We start from the raw sequence: 18997 nt of genomic DNA, 5'->3' as shown, positions 1-18997 counted from the left end.
ATACTCACCACACACAGAGATATACACAGCACATGAGTAAGTTGTCACCCATAGATGCACACTGTGCTAAAAAATATACTCTGAATTTCTGTTAGTCAGAGACGGTAAGATGTGGAAATGATGGTCAGTGTATTCTCCCAATCCCTAGAAGAGCATCGTGGTGTCTTGGTTTGTTTTGAGCTGCTGCAACAGAGTACCACATACTGGGAAGTTTATGACAAAAATGTATTTCTCACACGTCTGGAGGCTGTGAGGGCCCAAATCAAGGGCTGGTATCCCAGGAGGTTCTTCCTGCTGTGGTGTCACAGATGATGAGAGTGGGAGAGAGAAGAGGGGGTGAACTCGTCCTTCCCTGAGGAGCTCACTGCCACCATAAAGCACCCATGGGTGGGTGAGGGCAGAGTTTCTCAATAGTGCCACCTCCCAACGTGGTCACAGGGCAATTGTGTTTCCCACACCTGCTTTGGGATGGAGGGACAGGTTCAAACCCCAGCACATGCCTGTAGGGCCATAGGGAAGAACCAAGTTAAGACACAGAGAGAGAGGGCAGAGGACGGCCCAGGGCCTTCCTGAGGTTTCTGGGAAGGAGTGGCAGGATCAGGGTGGAGAGGCTGGGTGAGTTTGGCACCACTTCCATGAGCTCTGGACTGCAGAGGGGGTCCCTGGTTGGCTTGTACCCGGCCCTGGTGTGAACAGAACAGGAAGAATATTGGCTTGATATGAATGTTCGATAAAAGAAATGGTTGGAAGTGTGGGTTTTGATTGGTTGGTTGGTATACCAAAGGAGAGTTTGCGTTATTTCAGGAAATTAATTTGCTATCTCTAGAAATTAGCTAGCTTGGGGGAATCAATCTCTCCAGGACCAGGGCCCCAAATGCCAGAGCATCAAAAAAAAAAAAAAAAGAGAGAGAGAGAGAGAGAGAGAGAAGAGTCAATGTGTGTGTTGGAGTGTCCTTGGACTGTGGCTTTCCCTGGTCTGTTTATTTGCTTATTCCATTACTCCATCTGCTTTCCAATTTTTGTTTTTTTTAAGCCATAGCGTCTTTATCACCTTTTCAGGAATTGTAGTCAGAGAATAAGCAGAGATTAAGCCCCTCCTGCATTCAGTCTTCCAATGTAGCCCCAAATCCCCCCAGGGCAACACTTAGGTGCCCTGAAGTGCCTCCAGGAAGGAACATTTTGCTGCTCTGAATCAGACACCCTTTGGGGCCTTTTAGTGCCCCTGCTCTGAGCATCATCTGTCCTTTAGGGATGATGCATGACAGTCAAATGACAGGAGGAAGGGTAGAGTTCTTAGAGACATGGGTTTCCGTCACCTCAGCACTAATTTGATCTCTCTGTGTCCCACTGTAGGCTGCGCCCCTCTGCATTCCCACTGCACTGGGATTCCTCAACTAGAAGTAAACTGTCACTTTAAAATAAAAAAAAAAAAGCCGCCCAATGACCTTCCTTGGGAACGCGTTGCTAAGCTGGTGTTTTCCTCCTGAGGCCTGGCTGCAGCTTCCCGGGCTTCCCAGAGCAGCCCAGCCTCGCCCACACTCGGCCCTTCCTGGTCTAGAAGATTTGGCGGCACACCCAGGCCATCTCCTCCACTTGCCTTCCATCCCAGAAAGCAGAATCTGCAAAGTGCCTTGTGTAAAGTTGCTTAAGGTAAACCAGTTTCTAACCGGACCAGGGCTGCGGCTGGGAGTTCTGCGTTCTGTCTCTCCATGGCTACCGGGAGATGGAGAGTGGATTGAATTAATTGTAAATGGAGGGGCTCTCGTCACTGCTTGCTTTTGCACTTTCTGGAATAGGAATGTAGAGCATTACACGGGCGGCTTTGATTTTGAGCTGCTGTCTGGTGTCTGGCTTGCAGGAAATGTAAATCCAGTTAATCACAGTCACGTGGATCCCTGAGTGGAAATCCTCTCTGACCAGCACTGTACAAAATATTTGCTGGGTTTTGCATTTCTGGGCCTTTTAGTTCAAATTGGTTCAAGTACTAGTTATGGGCAGTTTCACGTTTCTTGCCATTGGACCGAGAAAGGACTCGGCCACAGGGCTGAGGATTGCGTGCCTGCCAAAAGACCTCAGGAAGATTCCCTGGCCTTGGTTTCAACTGATTGTTCCCCTTTGTTGCAAAGAGGTGCTAGGAAAAGCTAATAAAGTCTACGGGGAAATACACGTCTGCTATCACATTTTTTTATAAAAATTTTCTGCCAAGAAATTCACTGGCAGAGTGAAATATCGCTCTATACATATCTCCTAGAGCTCATTTATAAGGTCACTCATTCAAGTATTTATGGAGCATCAACAATGCACCAAGCCATGGCTTAAGTTGAGAGTGTGCAAAAATGAATTAGACTGGGTCAGAAGCTGGGGGTTTGCTGGGAAGACAGCCCTATAAACAGGTAATAAGCAGCACAAGGAGCTGAGTGCCTTCAGCAGTTTGTGGGAAGGCTGAAAGCCTTGGAGCAAAGCCGGCTCCTGCCAGGGAGGGGCTTCCAGCACTTCAGTGGATTAGCACGTGCCACACAGCCCAGCACACATATGGTACATGCATGCTCTGAATGCAGTGTAGATTAAATTCATCTGATTAAATGATTCTACAAAACTATTTATCACTAACTTTATGCTTTATAAAGCCATGGCTGGAATAACTTACAGAACTTGATAATAGATTCAAAAGAGGTGCATGTGACATCTCCTGTCCTCTTCACTGTCTCCAAAGTTCTTTTTTATGACAGAGGGTTCTGTCCCCTAAGCTCTTTTCCCTTCCCACTTATTTCTTTCACATCCCTTCTCTACTATCACCTTTTCTGATTTGTGTGTGTGTGCATGTGTGTGTGTGTGTGTGTGTATTTGCTGGGAATTGAACCCAGAGCCTTGTAGTATACTAGGCAAGAGCTCTACCACTGAGCCATAGCCCCCTACCACCTCTTCTTAAAACCTACCCAAATAGAGAGCCTGGTCCTCGCTAGGCATTTTTCTAGACATCTATCACTGAGTCCCTATAAACCAGTCGCCCTTCAAGGGAGGAAGCAGGATCACAATTCTAGAGAGAAGCAAAAGCATTGCTCTAAGACCACGTGCTGCTCAGTAGAGCTCGCATTTGAGCACAGGTACATAGAATTTTTTTACAAAGGTCTCACTTTTTCTGTAAACCCAGGGTTTCACTGTAATCAGATAATATATTATTATATCAGATAATATACAATGTTGTCTCTTCCCAATGCCGTCATGTCATTTCTTTCCCTGCCCCCTATAGGATTCCCAAGAGGTCCTCAGGATGAAGCTATAGTCTGCTGATGACCCTTAGGGACCATCCATTTGATTGGGACCATCCATTTGTTCTGATGATGGTGTTAGTACTTCCCTTGAAAAATGTTTGGTTTTCTGCACTGAGTGAAATAAATCATTGACCTAACATAGCCTAAGCCCTTTATCGCTTGTACAAAGCTTCACAGCTTTCAATGGTAAATATTTCCAGAATAATAGACTAGCCTAGAGTAGTTACTAATAACATGGCAAAAGTAAGACTAAATGGTGAGACAGAGGTGGCAGCGAATGGGGAGGATTTTGGATCACACTCTTGAGGTCAAATTCTTATTTATTTATTTATTGTAATTAGGTATATATGACAACAGAATGCATTTTGATTCATTGTACACAACTGCAACACAACTTTCCATTTCTCTGGTTGTACACGGTGTAGCGTCACACCTAGTGTAATGATGTCCATCTCATTCCACCATCTTTCCTGCCCCCATGCTCTCCATCCCTCCTTTGCCCAATCAAATTCTGAGTGTGACAGTCAATAACTATGACCTTGAGCAAATCCTAAAACACATCAGTCTTAGTTTCCTCTTGTATAAATTGGGGCATGTACTACTAAGCCAGCAGAGTTATTGTAGGGAATAAAGAGGACATATATCTAAAGAAAGCACAAAATAAGTGTGCAATAAATTACAGGTCCTGTTTTGATGTTGCCAATAAGAATATATTAATAAGTGCCCAATGCAAACAGTGATGATAAGTGGCATGTTAAAGTTGAGTGGTGTGGATTTATCTCTTCTTAGCAACAGTGTTCATGAGAAAAATAAATTCTGGTGTCATTTGATTTCCTTAGAAACACATTCAAAGGTAATGATCAGGAAAGCATGTGTAGAAAAAAACAATCCCGATACATTTTTCACATCTATTTCTTTCTTCCATGTGTAATATATTTATTTAGAGAGAATCATTTTTTACGTGCTAAAATACTTCACAGTTCTTTTTTCTTTTCCAGTTAATAATGACCAGAGCAGTTTATTGAGAGCTTTCTTTTCCTTTAGCAGTCCCCATTCATCTGCTATTGATTACCCTCTCAACTTTTTTTTCCCCCTGATCTAGTTTCTCATTTCTCTTCTGGTTTTCTTATCGGTGCATCATAGTTGAACATAATGGTGAGGTTTGTCGTTGCCTATTTGTAACAATATAATTTGGCCAATATCATTCCCTGGTATTTCCCCTTTCTCCCTTCTGCTTTTTATACCTTGTGAGGAGTCTGTGTGGAAGACAACAGAATTTCAGATCCTTTCCCTTTTCCATGCTAATTCCTCGGGAGGGTCCGGGAGACCTTGAACACCTCAGACAAGCTGCTTACCTGACCAAGTCCTGGGAAGATTCCGGGATATTAGGCCTGAGCTTGGTGTTCCTCCACGTGTTCTCTCATAGCACCAAGAGGAAGGCTCTAAAGGGTTCCAGAACATGGCCATGAAGAGGCAGCCAATCAGTAGTAACTTAGGCATTCATCAGATAAATATAAACTGAGGTCTGTGCGTGTGCTGTGGTCCAAGGCTCTGGGTGTAAATAATGAAGAAAATACTGTTTCTGCCTGGTTACAAACACATTCTAGTGGTGACAGGCAGATGCTAACCTGATTCTCATGGTGGGTAATAACAGGCGGATTTGGGTCCCTCCCTGATCTCATCTCTTTGCTTAGGAAAATGAGAACCAAGATCAAGGGCAGAGGGTGAGCAGGGATAGAAAGGTGAAGGTGTAAGGGAGAGAAGGTGTGATGTGGTCCTTCCAGAGCTGGATTCCAACCAAGGTCATCTGACTTCAAGACTGTGTGCCCTGAGCCAGGGTCATGGGGGCAGGGGAGTCTGGCATCCCCCTTCTCCTCTGGTGCTTCTTTCCACCAGTCCTGGAATCTGCAAGTATCCGGTGGACAGAAATTCTTCTCCGCCTAAGGTCTAATGCATATGCATTGATGTTAAGAACAATATGTCATTGACTTCTAAATGCCTGACTTCTTCATTGTTCTTTCTCTTCAGAGATCTATCACAGACAAAATGAATTCCAGGGAAGAAAAAATAAAAATAATTTCAGAGGTAAGTCATTACTTACAGGGCCCCTTGGGATGTTTTGTATGAGGAAGTTAAGGCCGATAACAAGCATTTATCACATGTGTTAGAAGAAAAGCCTTAGATAAATTAAATTTAACTGAGTTTGAACAAAGAACAATTCATGAGTAGAACAACCTCAGAACCAGAGAAGGTTCAGAGAGCCCCCTGTACACGTGGGCAGGCAGCATGTAAGGACAGAAAATGGAAGCGAAGCTTGGGAACAGTTTGACTCGTCACAGCTCAGAGTTGCCTTAGGTGAACATGGTCTGATCACCTGAGCTTAGCTGCCATGATGGTTGTTACAAAGGTACCGAGGCTTTCAATTAGTTTACATGCTAAGGTGGGTTGTAGTTTGTCAAGTAGGGACTCAAAGTACGCAGGTGTCCTCAGACCGAATTTAGTTTAATTGAACACACAGGCATGAAGTGCAGAGGTGGGTAGATGTGAGGCCAGCGTCCCTGTGGGCACTCCGGGTCTTACCTCTGCCTGAACACTCTGAAATTAATTTGACATCATTTCATGAATTCCAATCCACCACAGCTTAACTTACTACCTGTTTCCGGGGCCCAGCTCTGCCTGAAGCACCTTGATTTCCTTAAGAACTCAGAATGAAGGTAACAGTGATAGATCATAATGCTAATAAAACTATCCCAGGAGTCTTGCAATTTCTGACTCGTGGTGTACAAAAACTAACTGCCAAGACCAGAGAAGGAAAGCTGTGTATACAGTAGACCACTGAACGGAAAGACAGTATTCCTGTGTCCTTATTTCTCCACTGGCTGAGGGGCTCACCATCTCGAGACCACAGAGACAGAAATGCAGACAGTGTGCTGTCCCCTGTGCAGTGCATTAAAACACACGAGGGAGCTCAATAGAAAACCTTGCAGATTGACTTTAAGCAAAATATCAAGCATGAACCAACCACATAAGTTTCTTCATGTGTACAACAAATATATTCTCTGCGTTTTGTCCCTGGGGATAAAGCAGTGACCCACATTTCATCTTACTAGAAGTCCTATGGACAGTTTGTCATTTGGTCAAGGATTAAAACATTAGAAAGGGAAAGATGACCTAGATTTCTCACAAGTCCGTTCTCGGCCAATAAAAATTTAGAATTGAATCTAAAACCATACTTACACACCTTGATGTTATCACCACCTTACAATCAAAAGGGTGAATCATGGAGCTAAGAATACTCCCCATCTGGTGAGCCCTGAGGAAAGGAGGACAGAAAGAGGTAAGGCCTCCACACAGAACTTGAGGAAGAGAGATCCGTCACATGCACTAAGGAAAGCCCCAACCTAGCCCATTCTCTGTGGGGGTCTCAGCTCTGTTCTCTGTAACTGAAGTCCACACCTTCCCTGACCCCAAGAGCCAAGGGAAGTGAGGAGTCACTGGGGCCTGGCCCAGTGAAATTTGAGACCTTATATCATATCATTAAAATCCAGGTTGTGTGTTGCAACTTTGTCCCAGTACAAAAACAAAACATTTCCCAACTTTAGAAAGCGAAGATTCATAAGTTGGGGTACCAGGAAGAGAGGTTCTAGGACTGTCTTGCAGCTTCTTGTTCACTTATGCTCCAGTCTGCCAAACTCTAGAATAGAACAGGAAAAGCACTTTAGAGCTTCCAGTTGAACACCTGATGTCTAAAACCTCAGAAAGCATAATGTGCAAAAAAAGAGAATGACATTTACCATATTCCCTTTTCAAAGAGATCCGCCAAAATATCCTCTAACTTGGGGCTTTTATAATGATTTACTGCATTTTTACTTCTCCCCATGTGCTGGTGAAGTTGGGAAGCAGAAAAACCAACCCATGAGACTCTCACGTCTGTCCTGGGCTATGGTTCTCCATCCTTCCTGGCAGATTCCTTTGTCATCTTTCTTAGAATGTGAATTTTGAAAGTGGGGAGCGTGTTTTCTTCTCTGTGCTGCCAGGACCTGGAACACAATAAGTGCTCAATAAACGTTAATAAGCATGAATGGGGGCCTGTGACCATGGAAAACCCTACACCACCTCATTCACAATCACTCAGTTTGGATACAAACTTTCAAGACAGGTCTCTGGTGAAGGGTGGACAGTGTTGGCTACTTAGATTGTTAACCGTTCCTCCCTCACATTGAACGTGAGTGGATGGAGGCCCAAGGTCAAGACTATGATTTGAAAAGCACACCCCTCTTTCCCTCTCTTAACACTCTCCTTCTCTTCCCTTTGCATTTTAACAAAGGAGCTCACTGAAAATGAGGAGGATGTGGATGTGGGAAGTCGGAAGAAGAACCCAAAGGGTCAAAGACCAAGAAAGAAACTGGTAGGAAGTGAAGAGAAGCCCTGTCTGCATGTTGGTGCCCTTGATCAACCTGCCTGGGCCCCGCCAGGGGGCCACAGAATCTTCCCAGGAAAGGTGTCCCTTTTGGGGTACCAATTTGGGGCCCACTCTGGAGAACAGTGAGACAGGGATGCAAATAGATTGTCCAGTGTACAGGACCCTGGCAGGAAACTTACAGATAGGTGATCCTCATAATCAGGACATGGTCCATACTCGGAGATTTTCCCTGTAAGTTTCCTCCAATCTCCTGAGAGAGAAGTCTAGAAACAGGGAAGCAGCCCATCATGTTAGTGTTGTTGCTGAAGGCCATAAACCAGCACAGGCGGTAGATGGCAGTGCAGGATTACAGATCTCTGGGAACTCCCTCTTTTTCCAACTCCAAGCCCGAATTCTGCTTCAGTCTGAGCCAGAGGCCGATTCCTGTCTCTCCGCCTGCTGGCTGTCCCTCCCCCACCTCTCTGCAGGAGTTCCCTTCTTAGGCTGGGAGCATCCCCAAGCAAGATAAGCCTTTTCCAGGTAAATCAATTCCCTTGGTAAGGCGCTGCCCTCCTCTGAGAAGGGCAGTAGGGAAAGGGCTATTGTGGATGAGACACTAGCCTGGAACAATGGAGAAGCCAGCCTGGGAGGGAGGGAAGGGGAGCGCCATTTTGAGCCAGGAATCACGTGATGGTGCTGCCCAAAGAGGGATGGACAGGGGAGGTGGGAGGCACTGGGAGAGCTAAGTCAGGGAAGAAGGCTCCCCCCTGGCTCCCCCACACCCCGCACACCACTCTGGTCCAGCTGGGCCGAGGAGCCGCCTGCCCTTTCCTGCAGGCTGGGATGAGCCCTACAGGGGACGGCGGAGAGGAGATGCCCAGCCCACGTGGCCAGTCTCTGGCCACTCTTGGGGACCTGGGAGACTTTCAGCCAGATCTGCACCCTGGAGCTTTAACCCTTTCCTGTGGATTGAGCCTGCTGCTCTGTCCCTTACACCGAGGTGGCAGATGAGCAGAGTTCAAGTCTTTGCTGTAGAGTCAGAGGCACAGGGAGCTTGACCCAGCAGGGCTTAGGCTGCCCACTGAGCAGGAGGAAGGGGCAGGGATGGAGAAGGGCATCTGCCAGCCCTCGCCTGCCCCGCACTGACATGCCAGGCTTCCGGCTTTGTAGGTGCGATACCTTGAATTTAACCCATACCACAGCCCTAAATGAGGGATTCCTTAAGAAGCCTCAGGTCCACCCCGGGTCATCTATTTAAGTCGGAACTGCTGTGCTTTGTTCAATGCCTCCCACACGGTGACATTTTCCTTCTTTTACAGATGAGAAAGCCATGCTTTTGCCCAAAGTCCACAGCCAGGCTGTCTGGTGGCAAGCCCTGGCTTGTCAGGCCACAGAGGCAACATTGCCAACTCTGCTTACTTGTTCTCCTCCCCCGGGGAGTTTGGGGAAGACAAAGGAGGCTATTCTGGGGGCACCCAAAGTGGGGACTCAAGATTTGCCACAGGTTAGCCAGTGACACTTTAGCAGCTGTTTCTAATCTGTTTGAAGTGGGGAGTGGATTGTTTGATTGTGATTTTCTGCAGAGTTCTATGCATTTTACCTAGAAAAGGTGAAAATAATCATCTTATTTGGGGATACCCTGGTAATTTATAAAATACCTCCTGGAAAAACTCAGGGCTGATGCTGCTTCTTTGGGGGTGGGGGTGCACAGTGCCTTGGGGGTCAGGTCTGAATAGTCACTAAGGCCCATCACCTCACTGGTAACCCATGGCATCCCAAGCGAGGAACTAAGCCAACAAAAGTCCTGGGCATCACTGAACCTCTGCTCTTCTGTTCACAGTTATCAACTGCTGGCCCCCAAGAAATGGTGTCAGAAAAATCCCATGTTGACTCCCAGCAGGAGCCCAGGCAGGAAGAACCCGAGACTGGCCTTCTGAGCATGCCAGCCCGGCGGGGCCCACGCAGTAAGTGCTTCCCCTTCTCCATCCATTCAGCTGGGACTTTTTAATTGCCTCCTGGAGATGCACAGTCACTGCCTGTCCAGCCCACTTTGCCACAAGTCTGTGGGTCATTTTGCAGGTCAGCATTTGTCTAGGAGACAGGACACACAAGCTTGGAGACATGTTTCTATCAGCAGGTAAGTTAGGAAGCATTGATGGAAATAGCCATGGTGCAGATAATAAAATATGTAGACATTCAAAGGAGGGCGACACAGGGAGACATATACGTCAAGCACGTGGAACATGATGGAATGTTGGAAGAAAGGAGGGAAGAGCCGAGCTCTCAGTGACCTACATTCATCCCCTGCATACTTGCCCTTCCCCTTCCAAGAACCTTGGCCTGTATATTACAGTATTTGCTCCTCTTGTGCAGGGAACATTATCTGCTCATTATAGGGAAAGTGATTGCCCTTCCCTCTTGCTTTTCATGAAAAGTGGATTAGACAGGAGGAGAAGTATGGTACACTTTTTGATCGTTACATAATTGCTACACTATTTCACTGTGGCAGAGCTGGGGAATAAAGTAACTTGGAAATTAGAGGGTTTGGGAGTAAATTGATCTGAAGTCCAACCCTAAGAAAAATGTGGTTTTAATCTGAAAGCAATGATACCATGAGAGCTGTTAGGTATTAGTAAAAGCAGAACCAGAATTTATCCCATAGAGCTGTTTCTTTTTCTAAATGCTCAAAATTGTTCCTTATTGAAGATTACAAGTGTCTCAGTTTGGTCTCTTTTTGGGAGACCCTACATGGCAGTCTATATCATAGACAGGTGGTTTAAACTATAAAAATATATTTTCTCATAGTTCTGGAAGTTGGAACTCTAAGATCCTGATGCCAACAGGGCCAGTTTCCAATGAGCAATGGTCACCATCTTGCTCTGGGCTGACAAGCCCTCTTCTTTAGACATGTATCACAATGCAGGGGTTAGCTTTTAGTCTCATGAGAACTCCAATCCGGTCATACCAGAGCCCCACCCTTATGAGCTCATTTGACTTTAATTACCTCCTATAAGCATACCTCCAAATACAATCACTGTGGGGGTAAGGGCCTCAACATAAAAATTTGAGGGAGATATAATTCAGTCCTTAACATAGCTATTGGACATTAAGTAGTTATTGAGGTGGCCAGTAATAAAGGCTTTACTGTTATGAAAAGTTAGATTCTTATTTCTAAAACAGGGAGGTGGGTGCTGTGGTACATGCCTATAATTCCAGCGACTTGGGAGGTCAAGGCAGGAGGATTGCAAATCTGAGGCTGGCCCGGGCAACTTAGTGAGACTCTGTCTAAGGGCTGGGGATGTGGTTCAGTGATAGAGCACCTCTATCAATTCCCAGCACCAAAAAAAGCAGGAGAGACAGAGAGGGACAAACTCTTCACTATGATCATGTGAGTGATTGTGAAGATTAAATCAATAAAAGGATATAATGCTCTAAATATTATGGGGCATGAGATAAAGAGTAATGAAGTGTCTTAGAAGAAGAAAATCAATCCATACATTAGTCAAAATTCAAAGCCTTTTTCTGATTTGGAGAATGGCAAGGTATGGAGTTTCACTTGAGACACACCTACTTGAGTCAGGACCTGACCAGTTGGTATCTAGAAAGCCCTGAATATGGCTGAAAGCTCTTGCTGACTTGGAAGCACTGGTGGACTCAGCTGCAGAGAGAATATCCTAGGAGGGAGGAGCGGAGCACTTGACGGATAAGAAGCCTAACTTCCGAGCTTTGGTTCCAGCATAAGGGAAGTTCTCCATGTGTTTATCACACAGCTGAGTGAACGGCAGTCATGATGCAGCAGTTAAGTCCAGTGGCTTTGGCCTCAAAGTGGGTACCTGTCTTACTCACTCGGCCAAGATTCCTCCCTAAACTTCAGTTTGTTTGTAAAATATAAGCAGCATGTCTCAACACCTACAGAGATTTTGTCCCATTGGAGGGAAAGAGAGATCACAATTGAAATGAGCGAGATAAATATATCATTGCAGCTGGTGAGGCATGCTCTGGAGAAAGGTACAGAATAAGCTGGCCAGGACTCAGGTGGGAATGAGAGAAGAATGGCTACTTATAAAATTAAATGAGAGATCCTGTGGGGAGGATGGTCCAGGAGTGGCCATAAAGCAAGAGTGTGCCTGGTGTGTTTCAGGAACATCCAGGAGGCAGGGAATGTTGAAGGAGAGTGAGCAAGGAGCAAAGGAGGAGGGGACTTGTACCCAGTCCTGTGGGTCCTTGGACTTTTAATACAAGTAGATGAGAGTTGCTGGGGCGTTTGAGCAGAGGACTGATTTGATCGGAACCAAGGCTGAAAGTTGCTGTGGTAAGAATAGAGTTTGGAAGGAGCAAGGGAAGACAGAGACAGGGAGTGGCCAACAGCAAAGATCCAGGTGGGAGGTGTGGGGAAAGCATCTGGGCCGCTTGTGGAAGGGGCAAAGGAAGTGGGGGAAGCTGGGTATTTGGAAGGTAGAGCCTATCGGGTTGGCCCTACACTGAACAAGACCTGTGAAAGGAAGGATGACCTGATGGTTTTTGACTTGAGCAAGTGGGAAATGGAGTTACCACTTATAAAAGGAAGGACAGATGTGGGGATAGAAGTCAGAAATGCACATGCAAGGTTTGAGATGCCTGCTGGACATCCAGTGGACATGGACATACTGACGTAGGGAGCTGGTGGCTGGGGAGAGGCAGGCGCTGGAGAAGGCTGCCCTGACCTCCCATCTAGACTAGCCCTTTCCCACCGGGTCATACAGACTCTGTCCTCTCACCTGCTCTGTTTTCCTCTGGTGAGCACACCCCCTCCCGGGAGGCTCCAGTGAGCTTCTTGTGTGCTGGTTATCTGCTCCGCTGAAATGAAACTCCCTGAGAGCAGGACTCTGTCTCCTTGTGTCCAGGACTCTTTGATTGTGTCATCTTTGAAGCACGGAAGCAATTAGTTTGATGCAGATCTCTTATCCATTTTTGCTTTGGTTGCTTGTACTTTTGATGTCATATTGAAGTCATTGTCAAATTCAATAACGTGACGCTTTTCCCTTACGTCTTCTTTTAGTAGTTTTATAGTTGTACGTCTTATATTTGGGCCCTTATCTACTTTTCATTAATTTTTGTATAAGGTATAAGGTAAAAAAACCTTATTTTGCATGTGGATAGGCATTGTTGAACACTGTCCTTTCCCCATTGAGTGATCTTGGCACCATTGTTGAGGATGAGCTGACCATACATTCAAGGGTTTATGCCTGGGCTTTCCATTCCATTCCACTGGTCTTATGTCTGTCTTTTGCTAGTGCCACACTGTTTTGATTACTGTAGTTTTGTAATATGCCTTGAAATCAAGGTGTGCGAAACCTACAACTTTGTTCTTTTTTGAAATTGTTTTAGCTATTTAAGATCCCTTCTATTTCTTAAAAACTTCAGGATATATTTTTCTATTTCTGCAAAAGAAATGCCATTGTGATTTTGATAGTGATTGCATTGCATCTATAGATTGTTTTGGTAGTATTGACATCTTAACAACATTAAGTACTCTGACCCATAAATGTGCAATGTCTTTCCATTTGTCTGTCTTCTTTAATTTATTTCAGCAAAGTTTTAAAGTTTTCAGTGAACAAGTCCTTCACCTTCTTAGCAGTTTACTCCAAAGTATTATTTTTATTTTATTGTAAATGGAATTATCTTCTTATTTTCATTTTGGGGTTGTTTATTGTTGGTATACACAAATGCAACTGATTTTTATGTGTTAACTTTGTATCCTGCAACTTTGTTCAATTCATGCATTAGTTCTAACAGTAACAAGGTTTTTTTGTGGATTCTTTTAAGAGTTTCTATATATAAGATTATGTCATCTGTGTGCAGAGATAATTTTACTTCTTCCTCTCTCTCGTGGGTGACTGAGTTTTGTCTTGCCTCATTACTCTGGGTAAGACTTCCAATTCTATGTTGAATAGACGTGGTGAGGGCAGTTATCTTTGCCGTGTTTCTGACCTCAGAAGAAAAGTTTTCAGTTTTTCATTGAATGTGATCTCAGCTGTATGATCTTCATGGTCCCTTTATTATACTAAGGTAGCTCCCTTCTAGTTCTAGTTTATTGAACGTTTTCATCATGAAAAACTGCTGAGGTTTGTCCAGTGATATTTTTTTCTGCACCAGTTGGAATCATCATGTGGTCTTGATGTGAATTCTGAAAATATATGTATTGCATCAGTTGATTCCACATATGTCAAACCTTCCGGCACTCCTCCTCTATTTTATGTTCAGAGGAAGTTGCATGTTTGCCAGTGAACCTGCCAGGAAAGGCTTGCTTCCCTGGGCTGGAGCTAAGAGTCTATAAATGAATCATGAGGCTTTTTCTCATAACAATCCATAAACACTGTTGCCTACATTTTCTAGATAAAACTCCAAATTTAGTGCTCCCCCAGTCCTAACAAGAGAGTTTATATTCAAAATACTGAGAAAGGTATGGAACTCTAATTTATCTGAGACTTATACTACTGAGAAAGGGCGTGAGGGGATAAACAGACCAATAGATAGGCAGGCAGACAGATGCACAGATCAATCTGATAGCCTTGAACTCTTGAGAACTTAAGACCGCCTTCTGAGCTAGGCAGCCGTCTGGCAGGCACCCTGCTCAGGTCTTCACATGTACTTTGCTATTAATTATCAGAACACTCCTATTCTTAGGCATTGTTTTATAGTTTAGGTGATGAGGGTCCAGAGACCGTCAACAGCTAGAAGTGGTGGATTAAAATCCAAGCCCAGATCTGTTGACTCCAGAGCCCACGTTCTTGCTTGGTGCAATGCAGGGTCATTCTAGACTGACAGATTTAACCCTGGTTGATCGTACCCACAAAAGACACAATGGCAAATGATACAATGTGGTTCTCAGCGACCCGAAGGAAACTCAGTATGAGACATAATTCAGGTAAGAAGTTTCACAAGATTGTCAATCTGACTATCCTTCATTTTTCTCCAAAAGATTGGCACTCAGGCAGATTATTGCTCTTTGCTTCCCTAGAATTGCCCCATCTCTAATGTTTTGTTTTTTTTTTTAATTTTTTATTTTTTTGTCTTATCCTAGCTACTCCTCTTAAATAAATCAAAGAAAACATGCTGTCCCTTTGGAAAGTATGCCTTATTCCTGGGGGGCCCAGCAGGCCCTGTGCTCCCATGCCCCTTGGGCTATGTGAGTATCTGAAGTCATCTTGAGATCCGTACCCAGCCCTGTCCCACCACCACCACCAGACCTGAAGCCCTAGAGGCCAGAGACTGCCTTTCAACTCTGCCTGGCACAGCACTGATGTGCAGATGGCGCTGCACAGTACATGCTGGGTGAGCTCAGTCTCAAGCCGGGCCCTCTGCTCTTTGCCCCAGGCCCTGCCCTGGTTCAGGCGTGTGAACTTGCCACCCTGAACAGCGTGCCCTTACAACCAAGTCGCCACCTGGATCCAAAGGTTTGGTTCCTCCTTTGACTCTTTACTTCCTAAACCTATCTTGGATCCAGGCTGCCCCTCAACACAACCAGCCCAGCTGCTCACCTTGAATTTGTGCCCGTCTGTCACACTATGGCATTGCTACAGGTCCAGTATTGTCAGGGTCAGGCTGCATTCAGAAACTGAAAGGCCAGTATCACTGACCATGTGTTCTCCCACACGGCACCAGACTCATGCCCAGAGGTATCATCTCCCCGCTGAACAACAGCACAGAGCTCTGCTGTGGAAGCTTTGGCTTCTCGTTTTCTAACCAAACACATATAAAGTCATAGCATCCAAATAAAAGCCTCTCACTAAACATGTCCTAGTTCCAAATCAAATAAACATCTAGTTTACGAGTATACACATTCCCCCACAGTTCCATCTTGCACCATCTCTTAAGGGAATAACCATCAAACGCTAAGTAGTTTCTTATGAACATAAATTTCTTCATTACTGACATCTGTTTTCCATTTATTCCTGTTAGTGTCTCTGATTAAAGTATCTTTTCAGAGCCAATTTCTCAGTATTGGTTGAAAAGAAAGTTCAGAATCCAGTGAAATTTGATGTAAATGAAATGAATAATTGACTTAGTTTGCTTACTAAAAGTCATCAACACCTGGAGAGGCTGACCCAACACACAAATGTAGTGAAGTACACTGTGAGAGTCCAGGAGAGCAGCCTGAGTTGCTGGGTCCTGGGAGTTGCCCTGGAGTTCAGCAGCTAGAGAACGGGAAGAGCATTCTAGACAGAGGATGCCCACGAGGGTTGCAGGAAACATCACAGTTAACCAACGCATGTGTAAATAAACATTGCCTAGTATCTTTAGTTACAAGGAAAAATATGACTTACATTTCACTCTAGTCATAACTTCAATTCCCTGGCCTCCTTTCAAAAAAAAAAAAAAAACTTTCTTCAAATCAAAATGTCTCTAGACTCATCATTTCCCATTTTTGTCTCCAACCCTTTCTTGAATGCACTCCAATCTAAAACATCCCCACTCATGCACCAAAAATGTTCTTGTCAAGGTCACCAGTGAATTGCCCACTTGCTGAATTCCACAGTCAGCTCTTGGTCCTGATCTACCTTAGTTTCCAGCCCCAACAGAAGCAGCTCTCTACTGCTCCTGGCTTTTTACTTTGCTTCAAGGGCTGCACCCACCTGGTGTTCTCTCTTCCTCCCTCTCACTATGGGTGGGTCTTGCTCACATCCCCCCACTCAGTGATGGAGCACTGCAGGCTCAGGGTGTGGCCTCTTTATCAACACGTTGTCATAGCAAGACTTAAAATTCTTTCTGTACACTGACCAGCCCCAAATTTTTCCAGCCTGCACCTTTTCTAGCATAAATGTGCAACATCTACTTTGCATATCTAATTAGATAATTCATGCTTTTAATAGCCTGATTGAGGTAGCCTTATACATCATAAAATTCACTAGTGTGAGTGCACACTTTAGTGATTGTTTGTAAATGTATAGGCTTTGGCCATAGCATTACAATGCAATTTTGTTAGCCCCAAAAGTTCCCTTGTACAATCTCCAATCCAACCCCTAGCCTTAGACAAACACTGATTTGTTTTCTATCCCTAAAAATGCCCTTTCTGGACATTACATGTAAATGCAATCATATGTTATGCAGCAATTTGCATCTGGCTTTTTTACTTAAAATAATTTGGTGGTGATTCATAAATGTGGCATGTGTCCACATTTCATTCCTTTTTATTGCTGCACTGTATTCCATCTTAAGAAAATAACACATTTTGTTTATGTACTCACCTATTAATGAACATTTGGATTATGTTCATTTTGGTGCTATTATAAGTAGTGTCACTATGAACACGTGCAGCTTGTCTTTGTATAGCCTTATGTTTTCCTTTATCTTGGGAAGATTCCTAGTGGTAGACCCTGGGTCATGTGATAAATTTGTGTTTAATTTTTTTAAGAAATGGCCAATCCATTTTCCCAAGTGGCTGCTTCATTTTACTTTCTCACCAACAGCATATTCCAATGTCTCTGCATCCTGTTCCACACTTGGTATCATCTAACTTTAACTACATGGTCCCTTGTCATGTTCCAAGACCCCCAATGGATGCCTGAAACTGCAGATCGTACTGAACTCTACACTGTTCTTTCCTATACATGACTACCCATAAAAAAGTTTAATTTGTAAATTAGGCACAACAAGAGATTCACAATAACTAATAATAAAACAAACAATGTTACTATTCTATAATAAAAGGTATGAATATTCCCTCCCTCTCAAAATATCTTATTTTTCTGTAGGTCTCAGCAAACTCAGCATATGATTGTTTTCTTTCCTTATTAAGTCAGAACTTTCACCTTTGGCACTTAACAGAAGTATTTCCCAGCTTCTCTTCAGCAAGTCTGAATTGCCAGCATCACCACTCTTGTACTTTGGGGTCACTGTTAAGTACAAGAAGGGTCACTTGAGCACAAGCACTGCAATCCCATGGCAGTTAATTGGACAACCCAGATGGTTACCAAGTTTAAAGCTTAACAGGCTGGTAGTGTATATAGCCCAGATACACTAGGCAAAGGGATGATTCATGGCTTGGGCAGGAGGGAGCTGGATGGCGTTAGATTTTTATCCCACTATTCAAAACAGTGCGCAATTTATATATCTTAAAATTTATATCTTAAATTTTCCATTTAATAATTCTGGACTGTGATTGGCCACACATAGCTGCAGGTAAGGAGGCACCACTGTCCAGCTTTTGAGTAGCTACATAGTGTTATTTCTTGTGCTTTTAACTTGCATTTCCCTAATGATCAATGATTTTGAGTATTCTTGATATTATTGTTGACTGTTTATCTTTTTAATAAAATTTCTATCTAAACTTTTTTGTTTGTTATACTATAAAGCTGTAAAGAGTTCTTTATATATTATCGATACATGTACTTAATCAGGTAAATAGTTTGCAAATATTTTCTCTGAGTCAATGGTTTGTCTTCCCTTTTTCAATAGTGTTTTTGAAGTACAAATGTTTTTAACTTAGATAAACTCAAATTTATTTTTAATTATACATCATGCTTCTGGGTTGTAGCTAAAAATTCTTTGCATAACCTAAGGTCATGATTTTTTTTCCCCTATGTTTTCTTCTAGAAGGTTATTGTTTTAGCTCTTAACATAGTTAGGTCTGTCATCTAATTAGAGATGACTCAAATTTGACTCAGCTGAATCTGAGCTTCTGATTTCCTTCTCCCAACACAAATTTGTTCCTGCTACAACTTCTCCACCTTACTAAATGAATATTTCATTTTTCTATTGCTTGGGCCAAAAGCTCAAGAATCATCCTTGACTCCTGTCCTTTTATCTGCCCACATCAAATCACCACCAACACCTGTCTGCTTTTCATTCCTGTGACCAAAATGCCTGACAAGAACAACTCAGTGGAGGAAAAGTTTATTTGGGGCTATGATTTCAGAGATTTAGACCATGGTTGGTTGATTCCATTGCCCTGGGCCCAGGGTGAGGCAGAACATCTTGGCAGAAGGGTGCAGCGGAGGAAAGCTCCTCAGTCCATGGAGCCAGGGGACAGAGAAAGAAAGGAGCAGGGGCTACGGGAAAGATGGACCCTTAAGGGAACACCCCCAGGGACCTGCTTCCTCCAGCCACGCTCTTGGTCCATTCCAATGGGGTGGTCTGACTGGGTTACAGCTGTCCTCATCTAATCAGTCACCTCTGACGATTCTTGCATTAACACAGCTTGTGGGGGACAGCTCATATCCAAGCCATGACAGCAGTGCTCCACTTTCAGAATAAATCTAAAGTAGGACCCTCTCTCACTACCTCCACCACTGGTCCAAACCACTCTGTCTCTCATCTAGAACAAGGCAACAGCCTCCTGACG

General features: G+C 44.1%; 1 protein-coding gene and 1 long non-coding RNA gene across 9 annotated transcripts in view; one reads left to right on the top strand and one right to left on the bottom strand.

Moving 5' to 3' along the window:
* The first annotated feature begins 1475 nt into the window (after positions 1-1475).
* Positions 1476-18997, top strand: part of Cc2d2a (coiled-coil and C2 domain containing 2A) — a 100752-nt gene continuing 83230 nt past the window's right edge. For 3 of the 7 annotated variants that reach the window (XM_058572400.1, XM_058572399.1, XM_058572397.1), the window contains exons 1-3: positions 7603-7680; positions 8994-9178; positions 9515-9638. In XM_058572400.1, the coding sequence (XP_058428383.1) occupies positions 9005-9178; positions 9515-9638 (298 nt within the window). In that variant the 5' untranslated portion in view covers positions 7603-7680; positions 8994-9004. Of the gene's footprint in view, positions 1651-5300; positions 5358-7599; positions 7681-8084; positions 8215-8993; positions 9179-9514; positions 9639-18997 lie in introns of those variants that run through there. The other 4 variants (XM_046423741.2, XM_058572401.1, XM_046423739.2 and 1 more) reach the window with 4 other exon arrangements.
* Positions 3392-8660, bottom strand: LOC124078719 (uncharacterized). 2 transcript variants are annotated; one of them, XR_009224809.1, is made up of 4 exons: positions 7875-8660; positions 7067-7312; positions 6902-6966; positions 3392-6585 (listed from the first exon to the last, which is right to left on the bottom strand). It is a non-coding gene; the product is annotated as an uncharacterized LOC124078719 (long non-coding RNA). The 2 variants fall into 2 exon arrangements; XR_006847024.2 differs by having other exon boundaries at positions 3392-6966.

Source organism: Marmota monax, unplaced genomic scaffold, assembly GCF_021218885.2.
Source record: "Marmota monax isolate L192 unplaced genomic scaffold, Marmota_monax_Labrador192_F-V1.1 WCK01_AAM20220418_F8-fsc00009, whole genome shotgun sequence".
In the NCBI taxonomy this organism is placed as follows: Eukaryota; Metazoa; Chordata; class Mammalia; order Rodentia; family Sciuridae; genus Marmota; species Marmota monax.
This window is presented reverse-complemented; position numbering and strand designations above follow the sequence as displayed.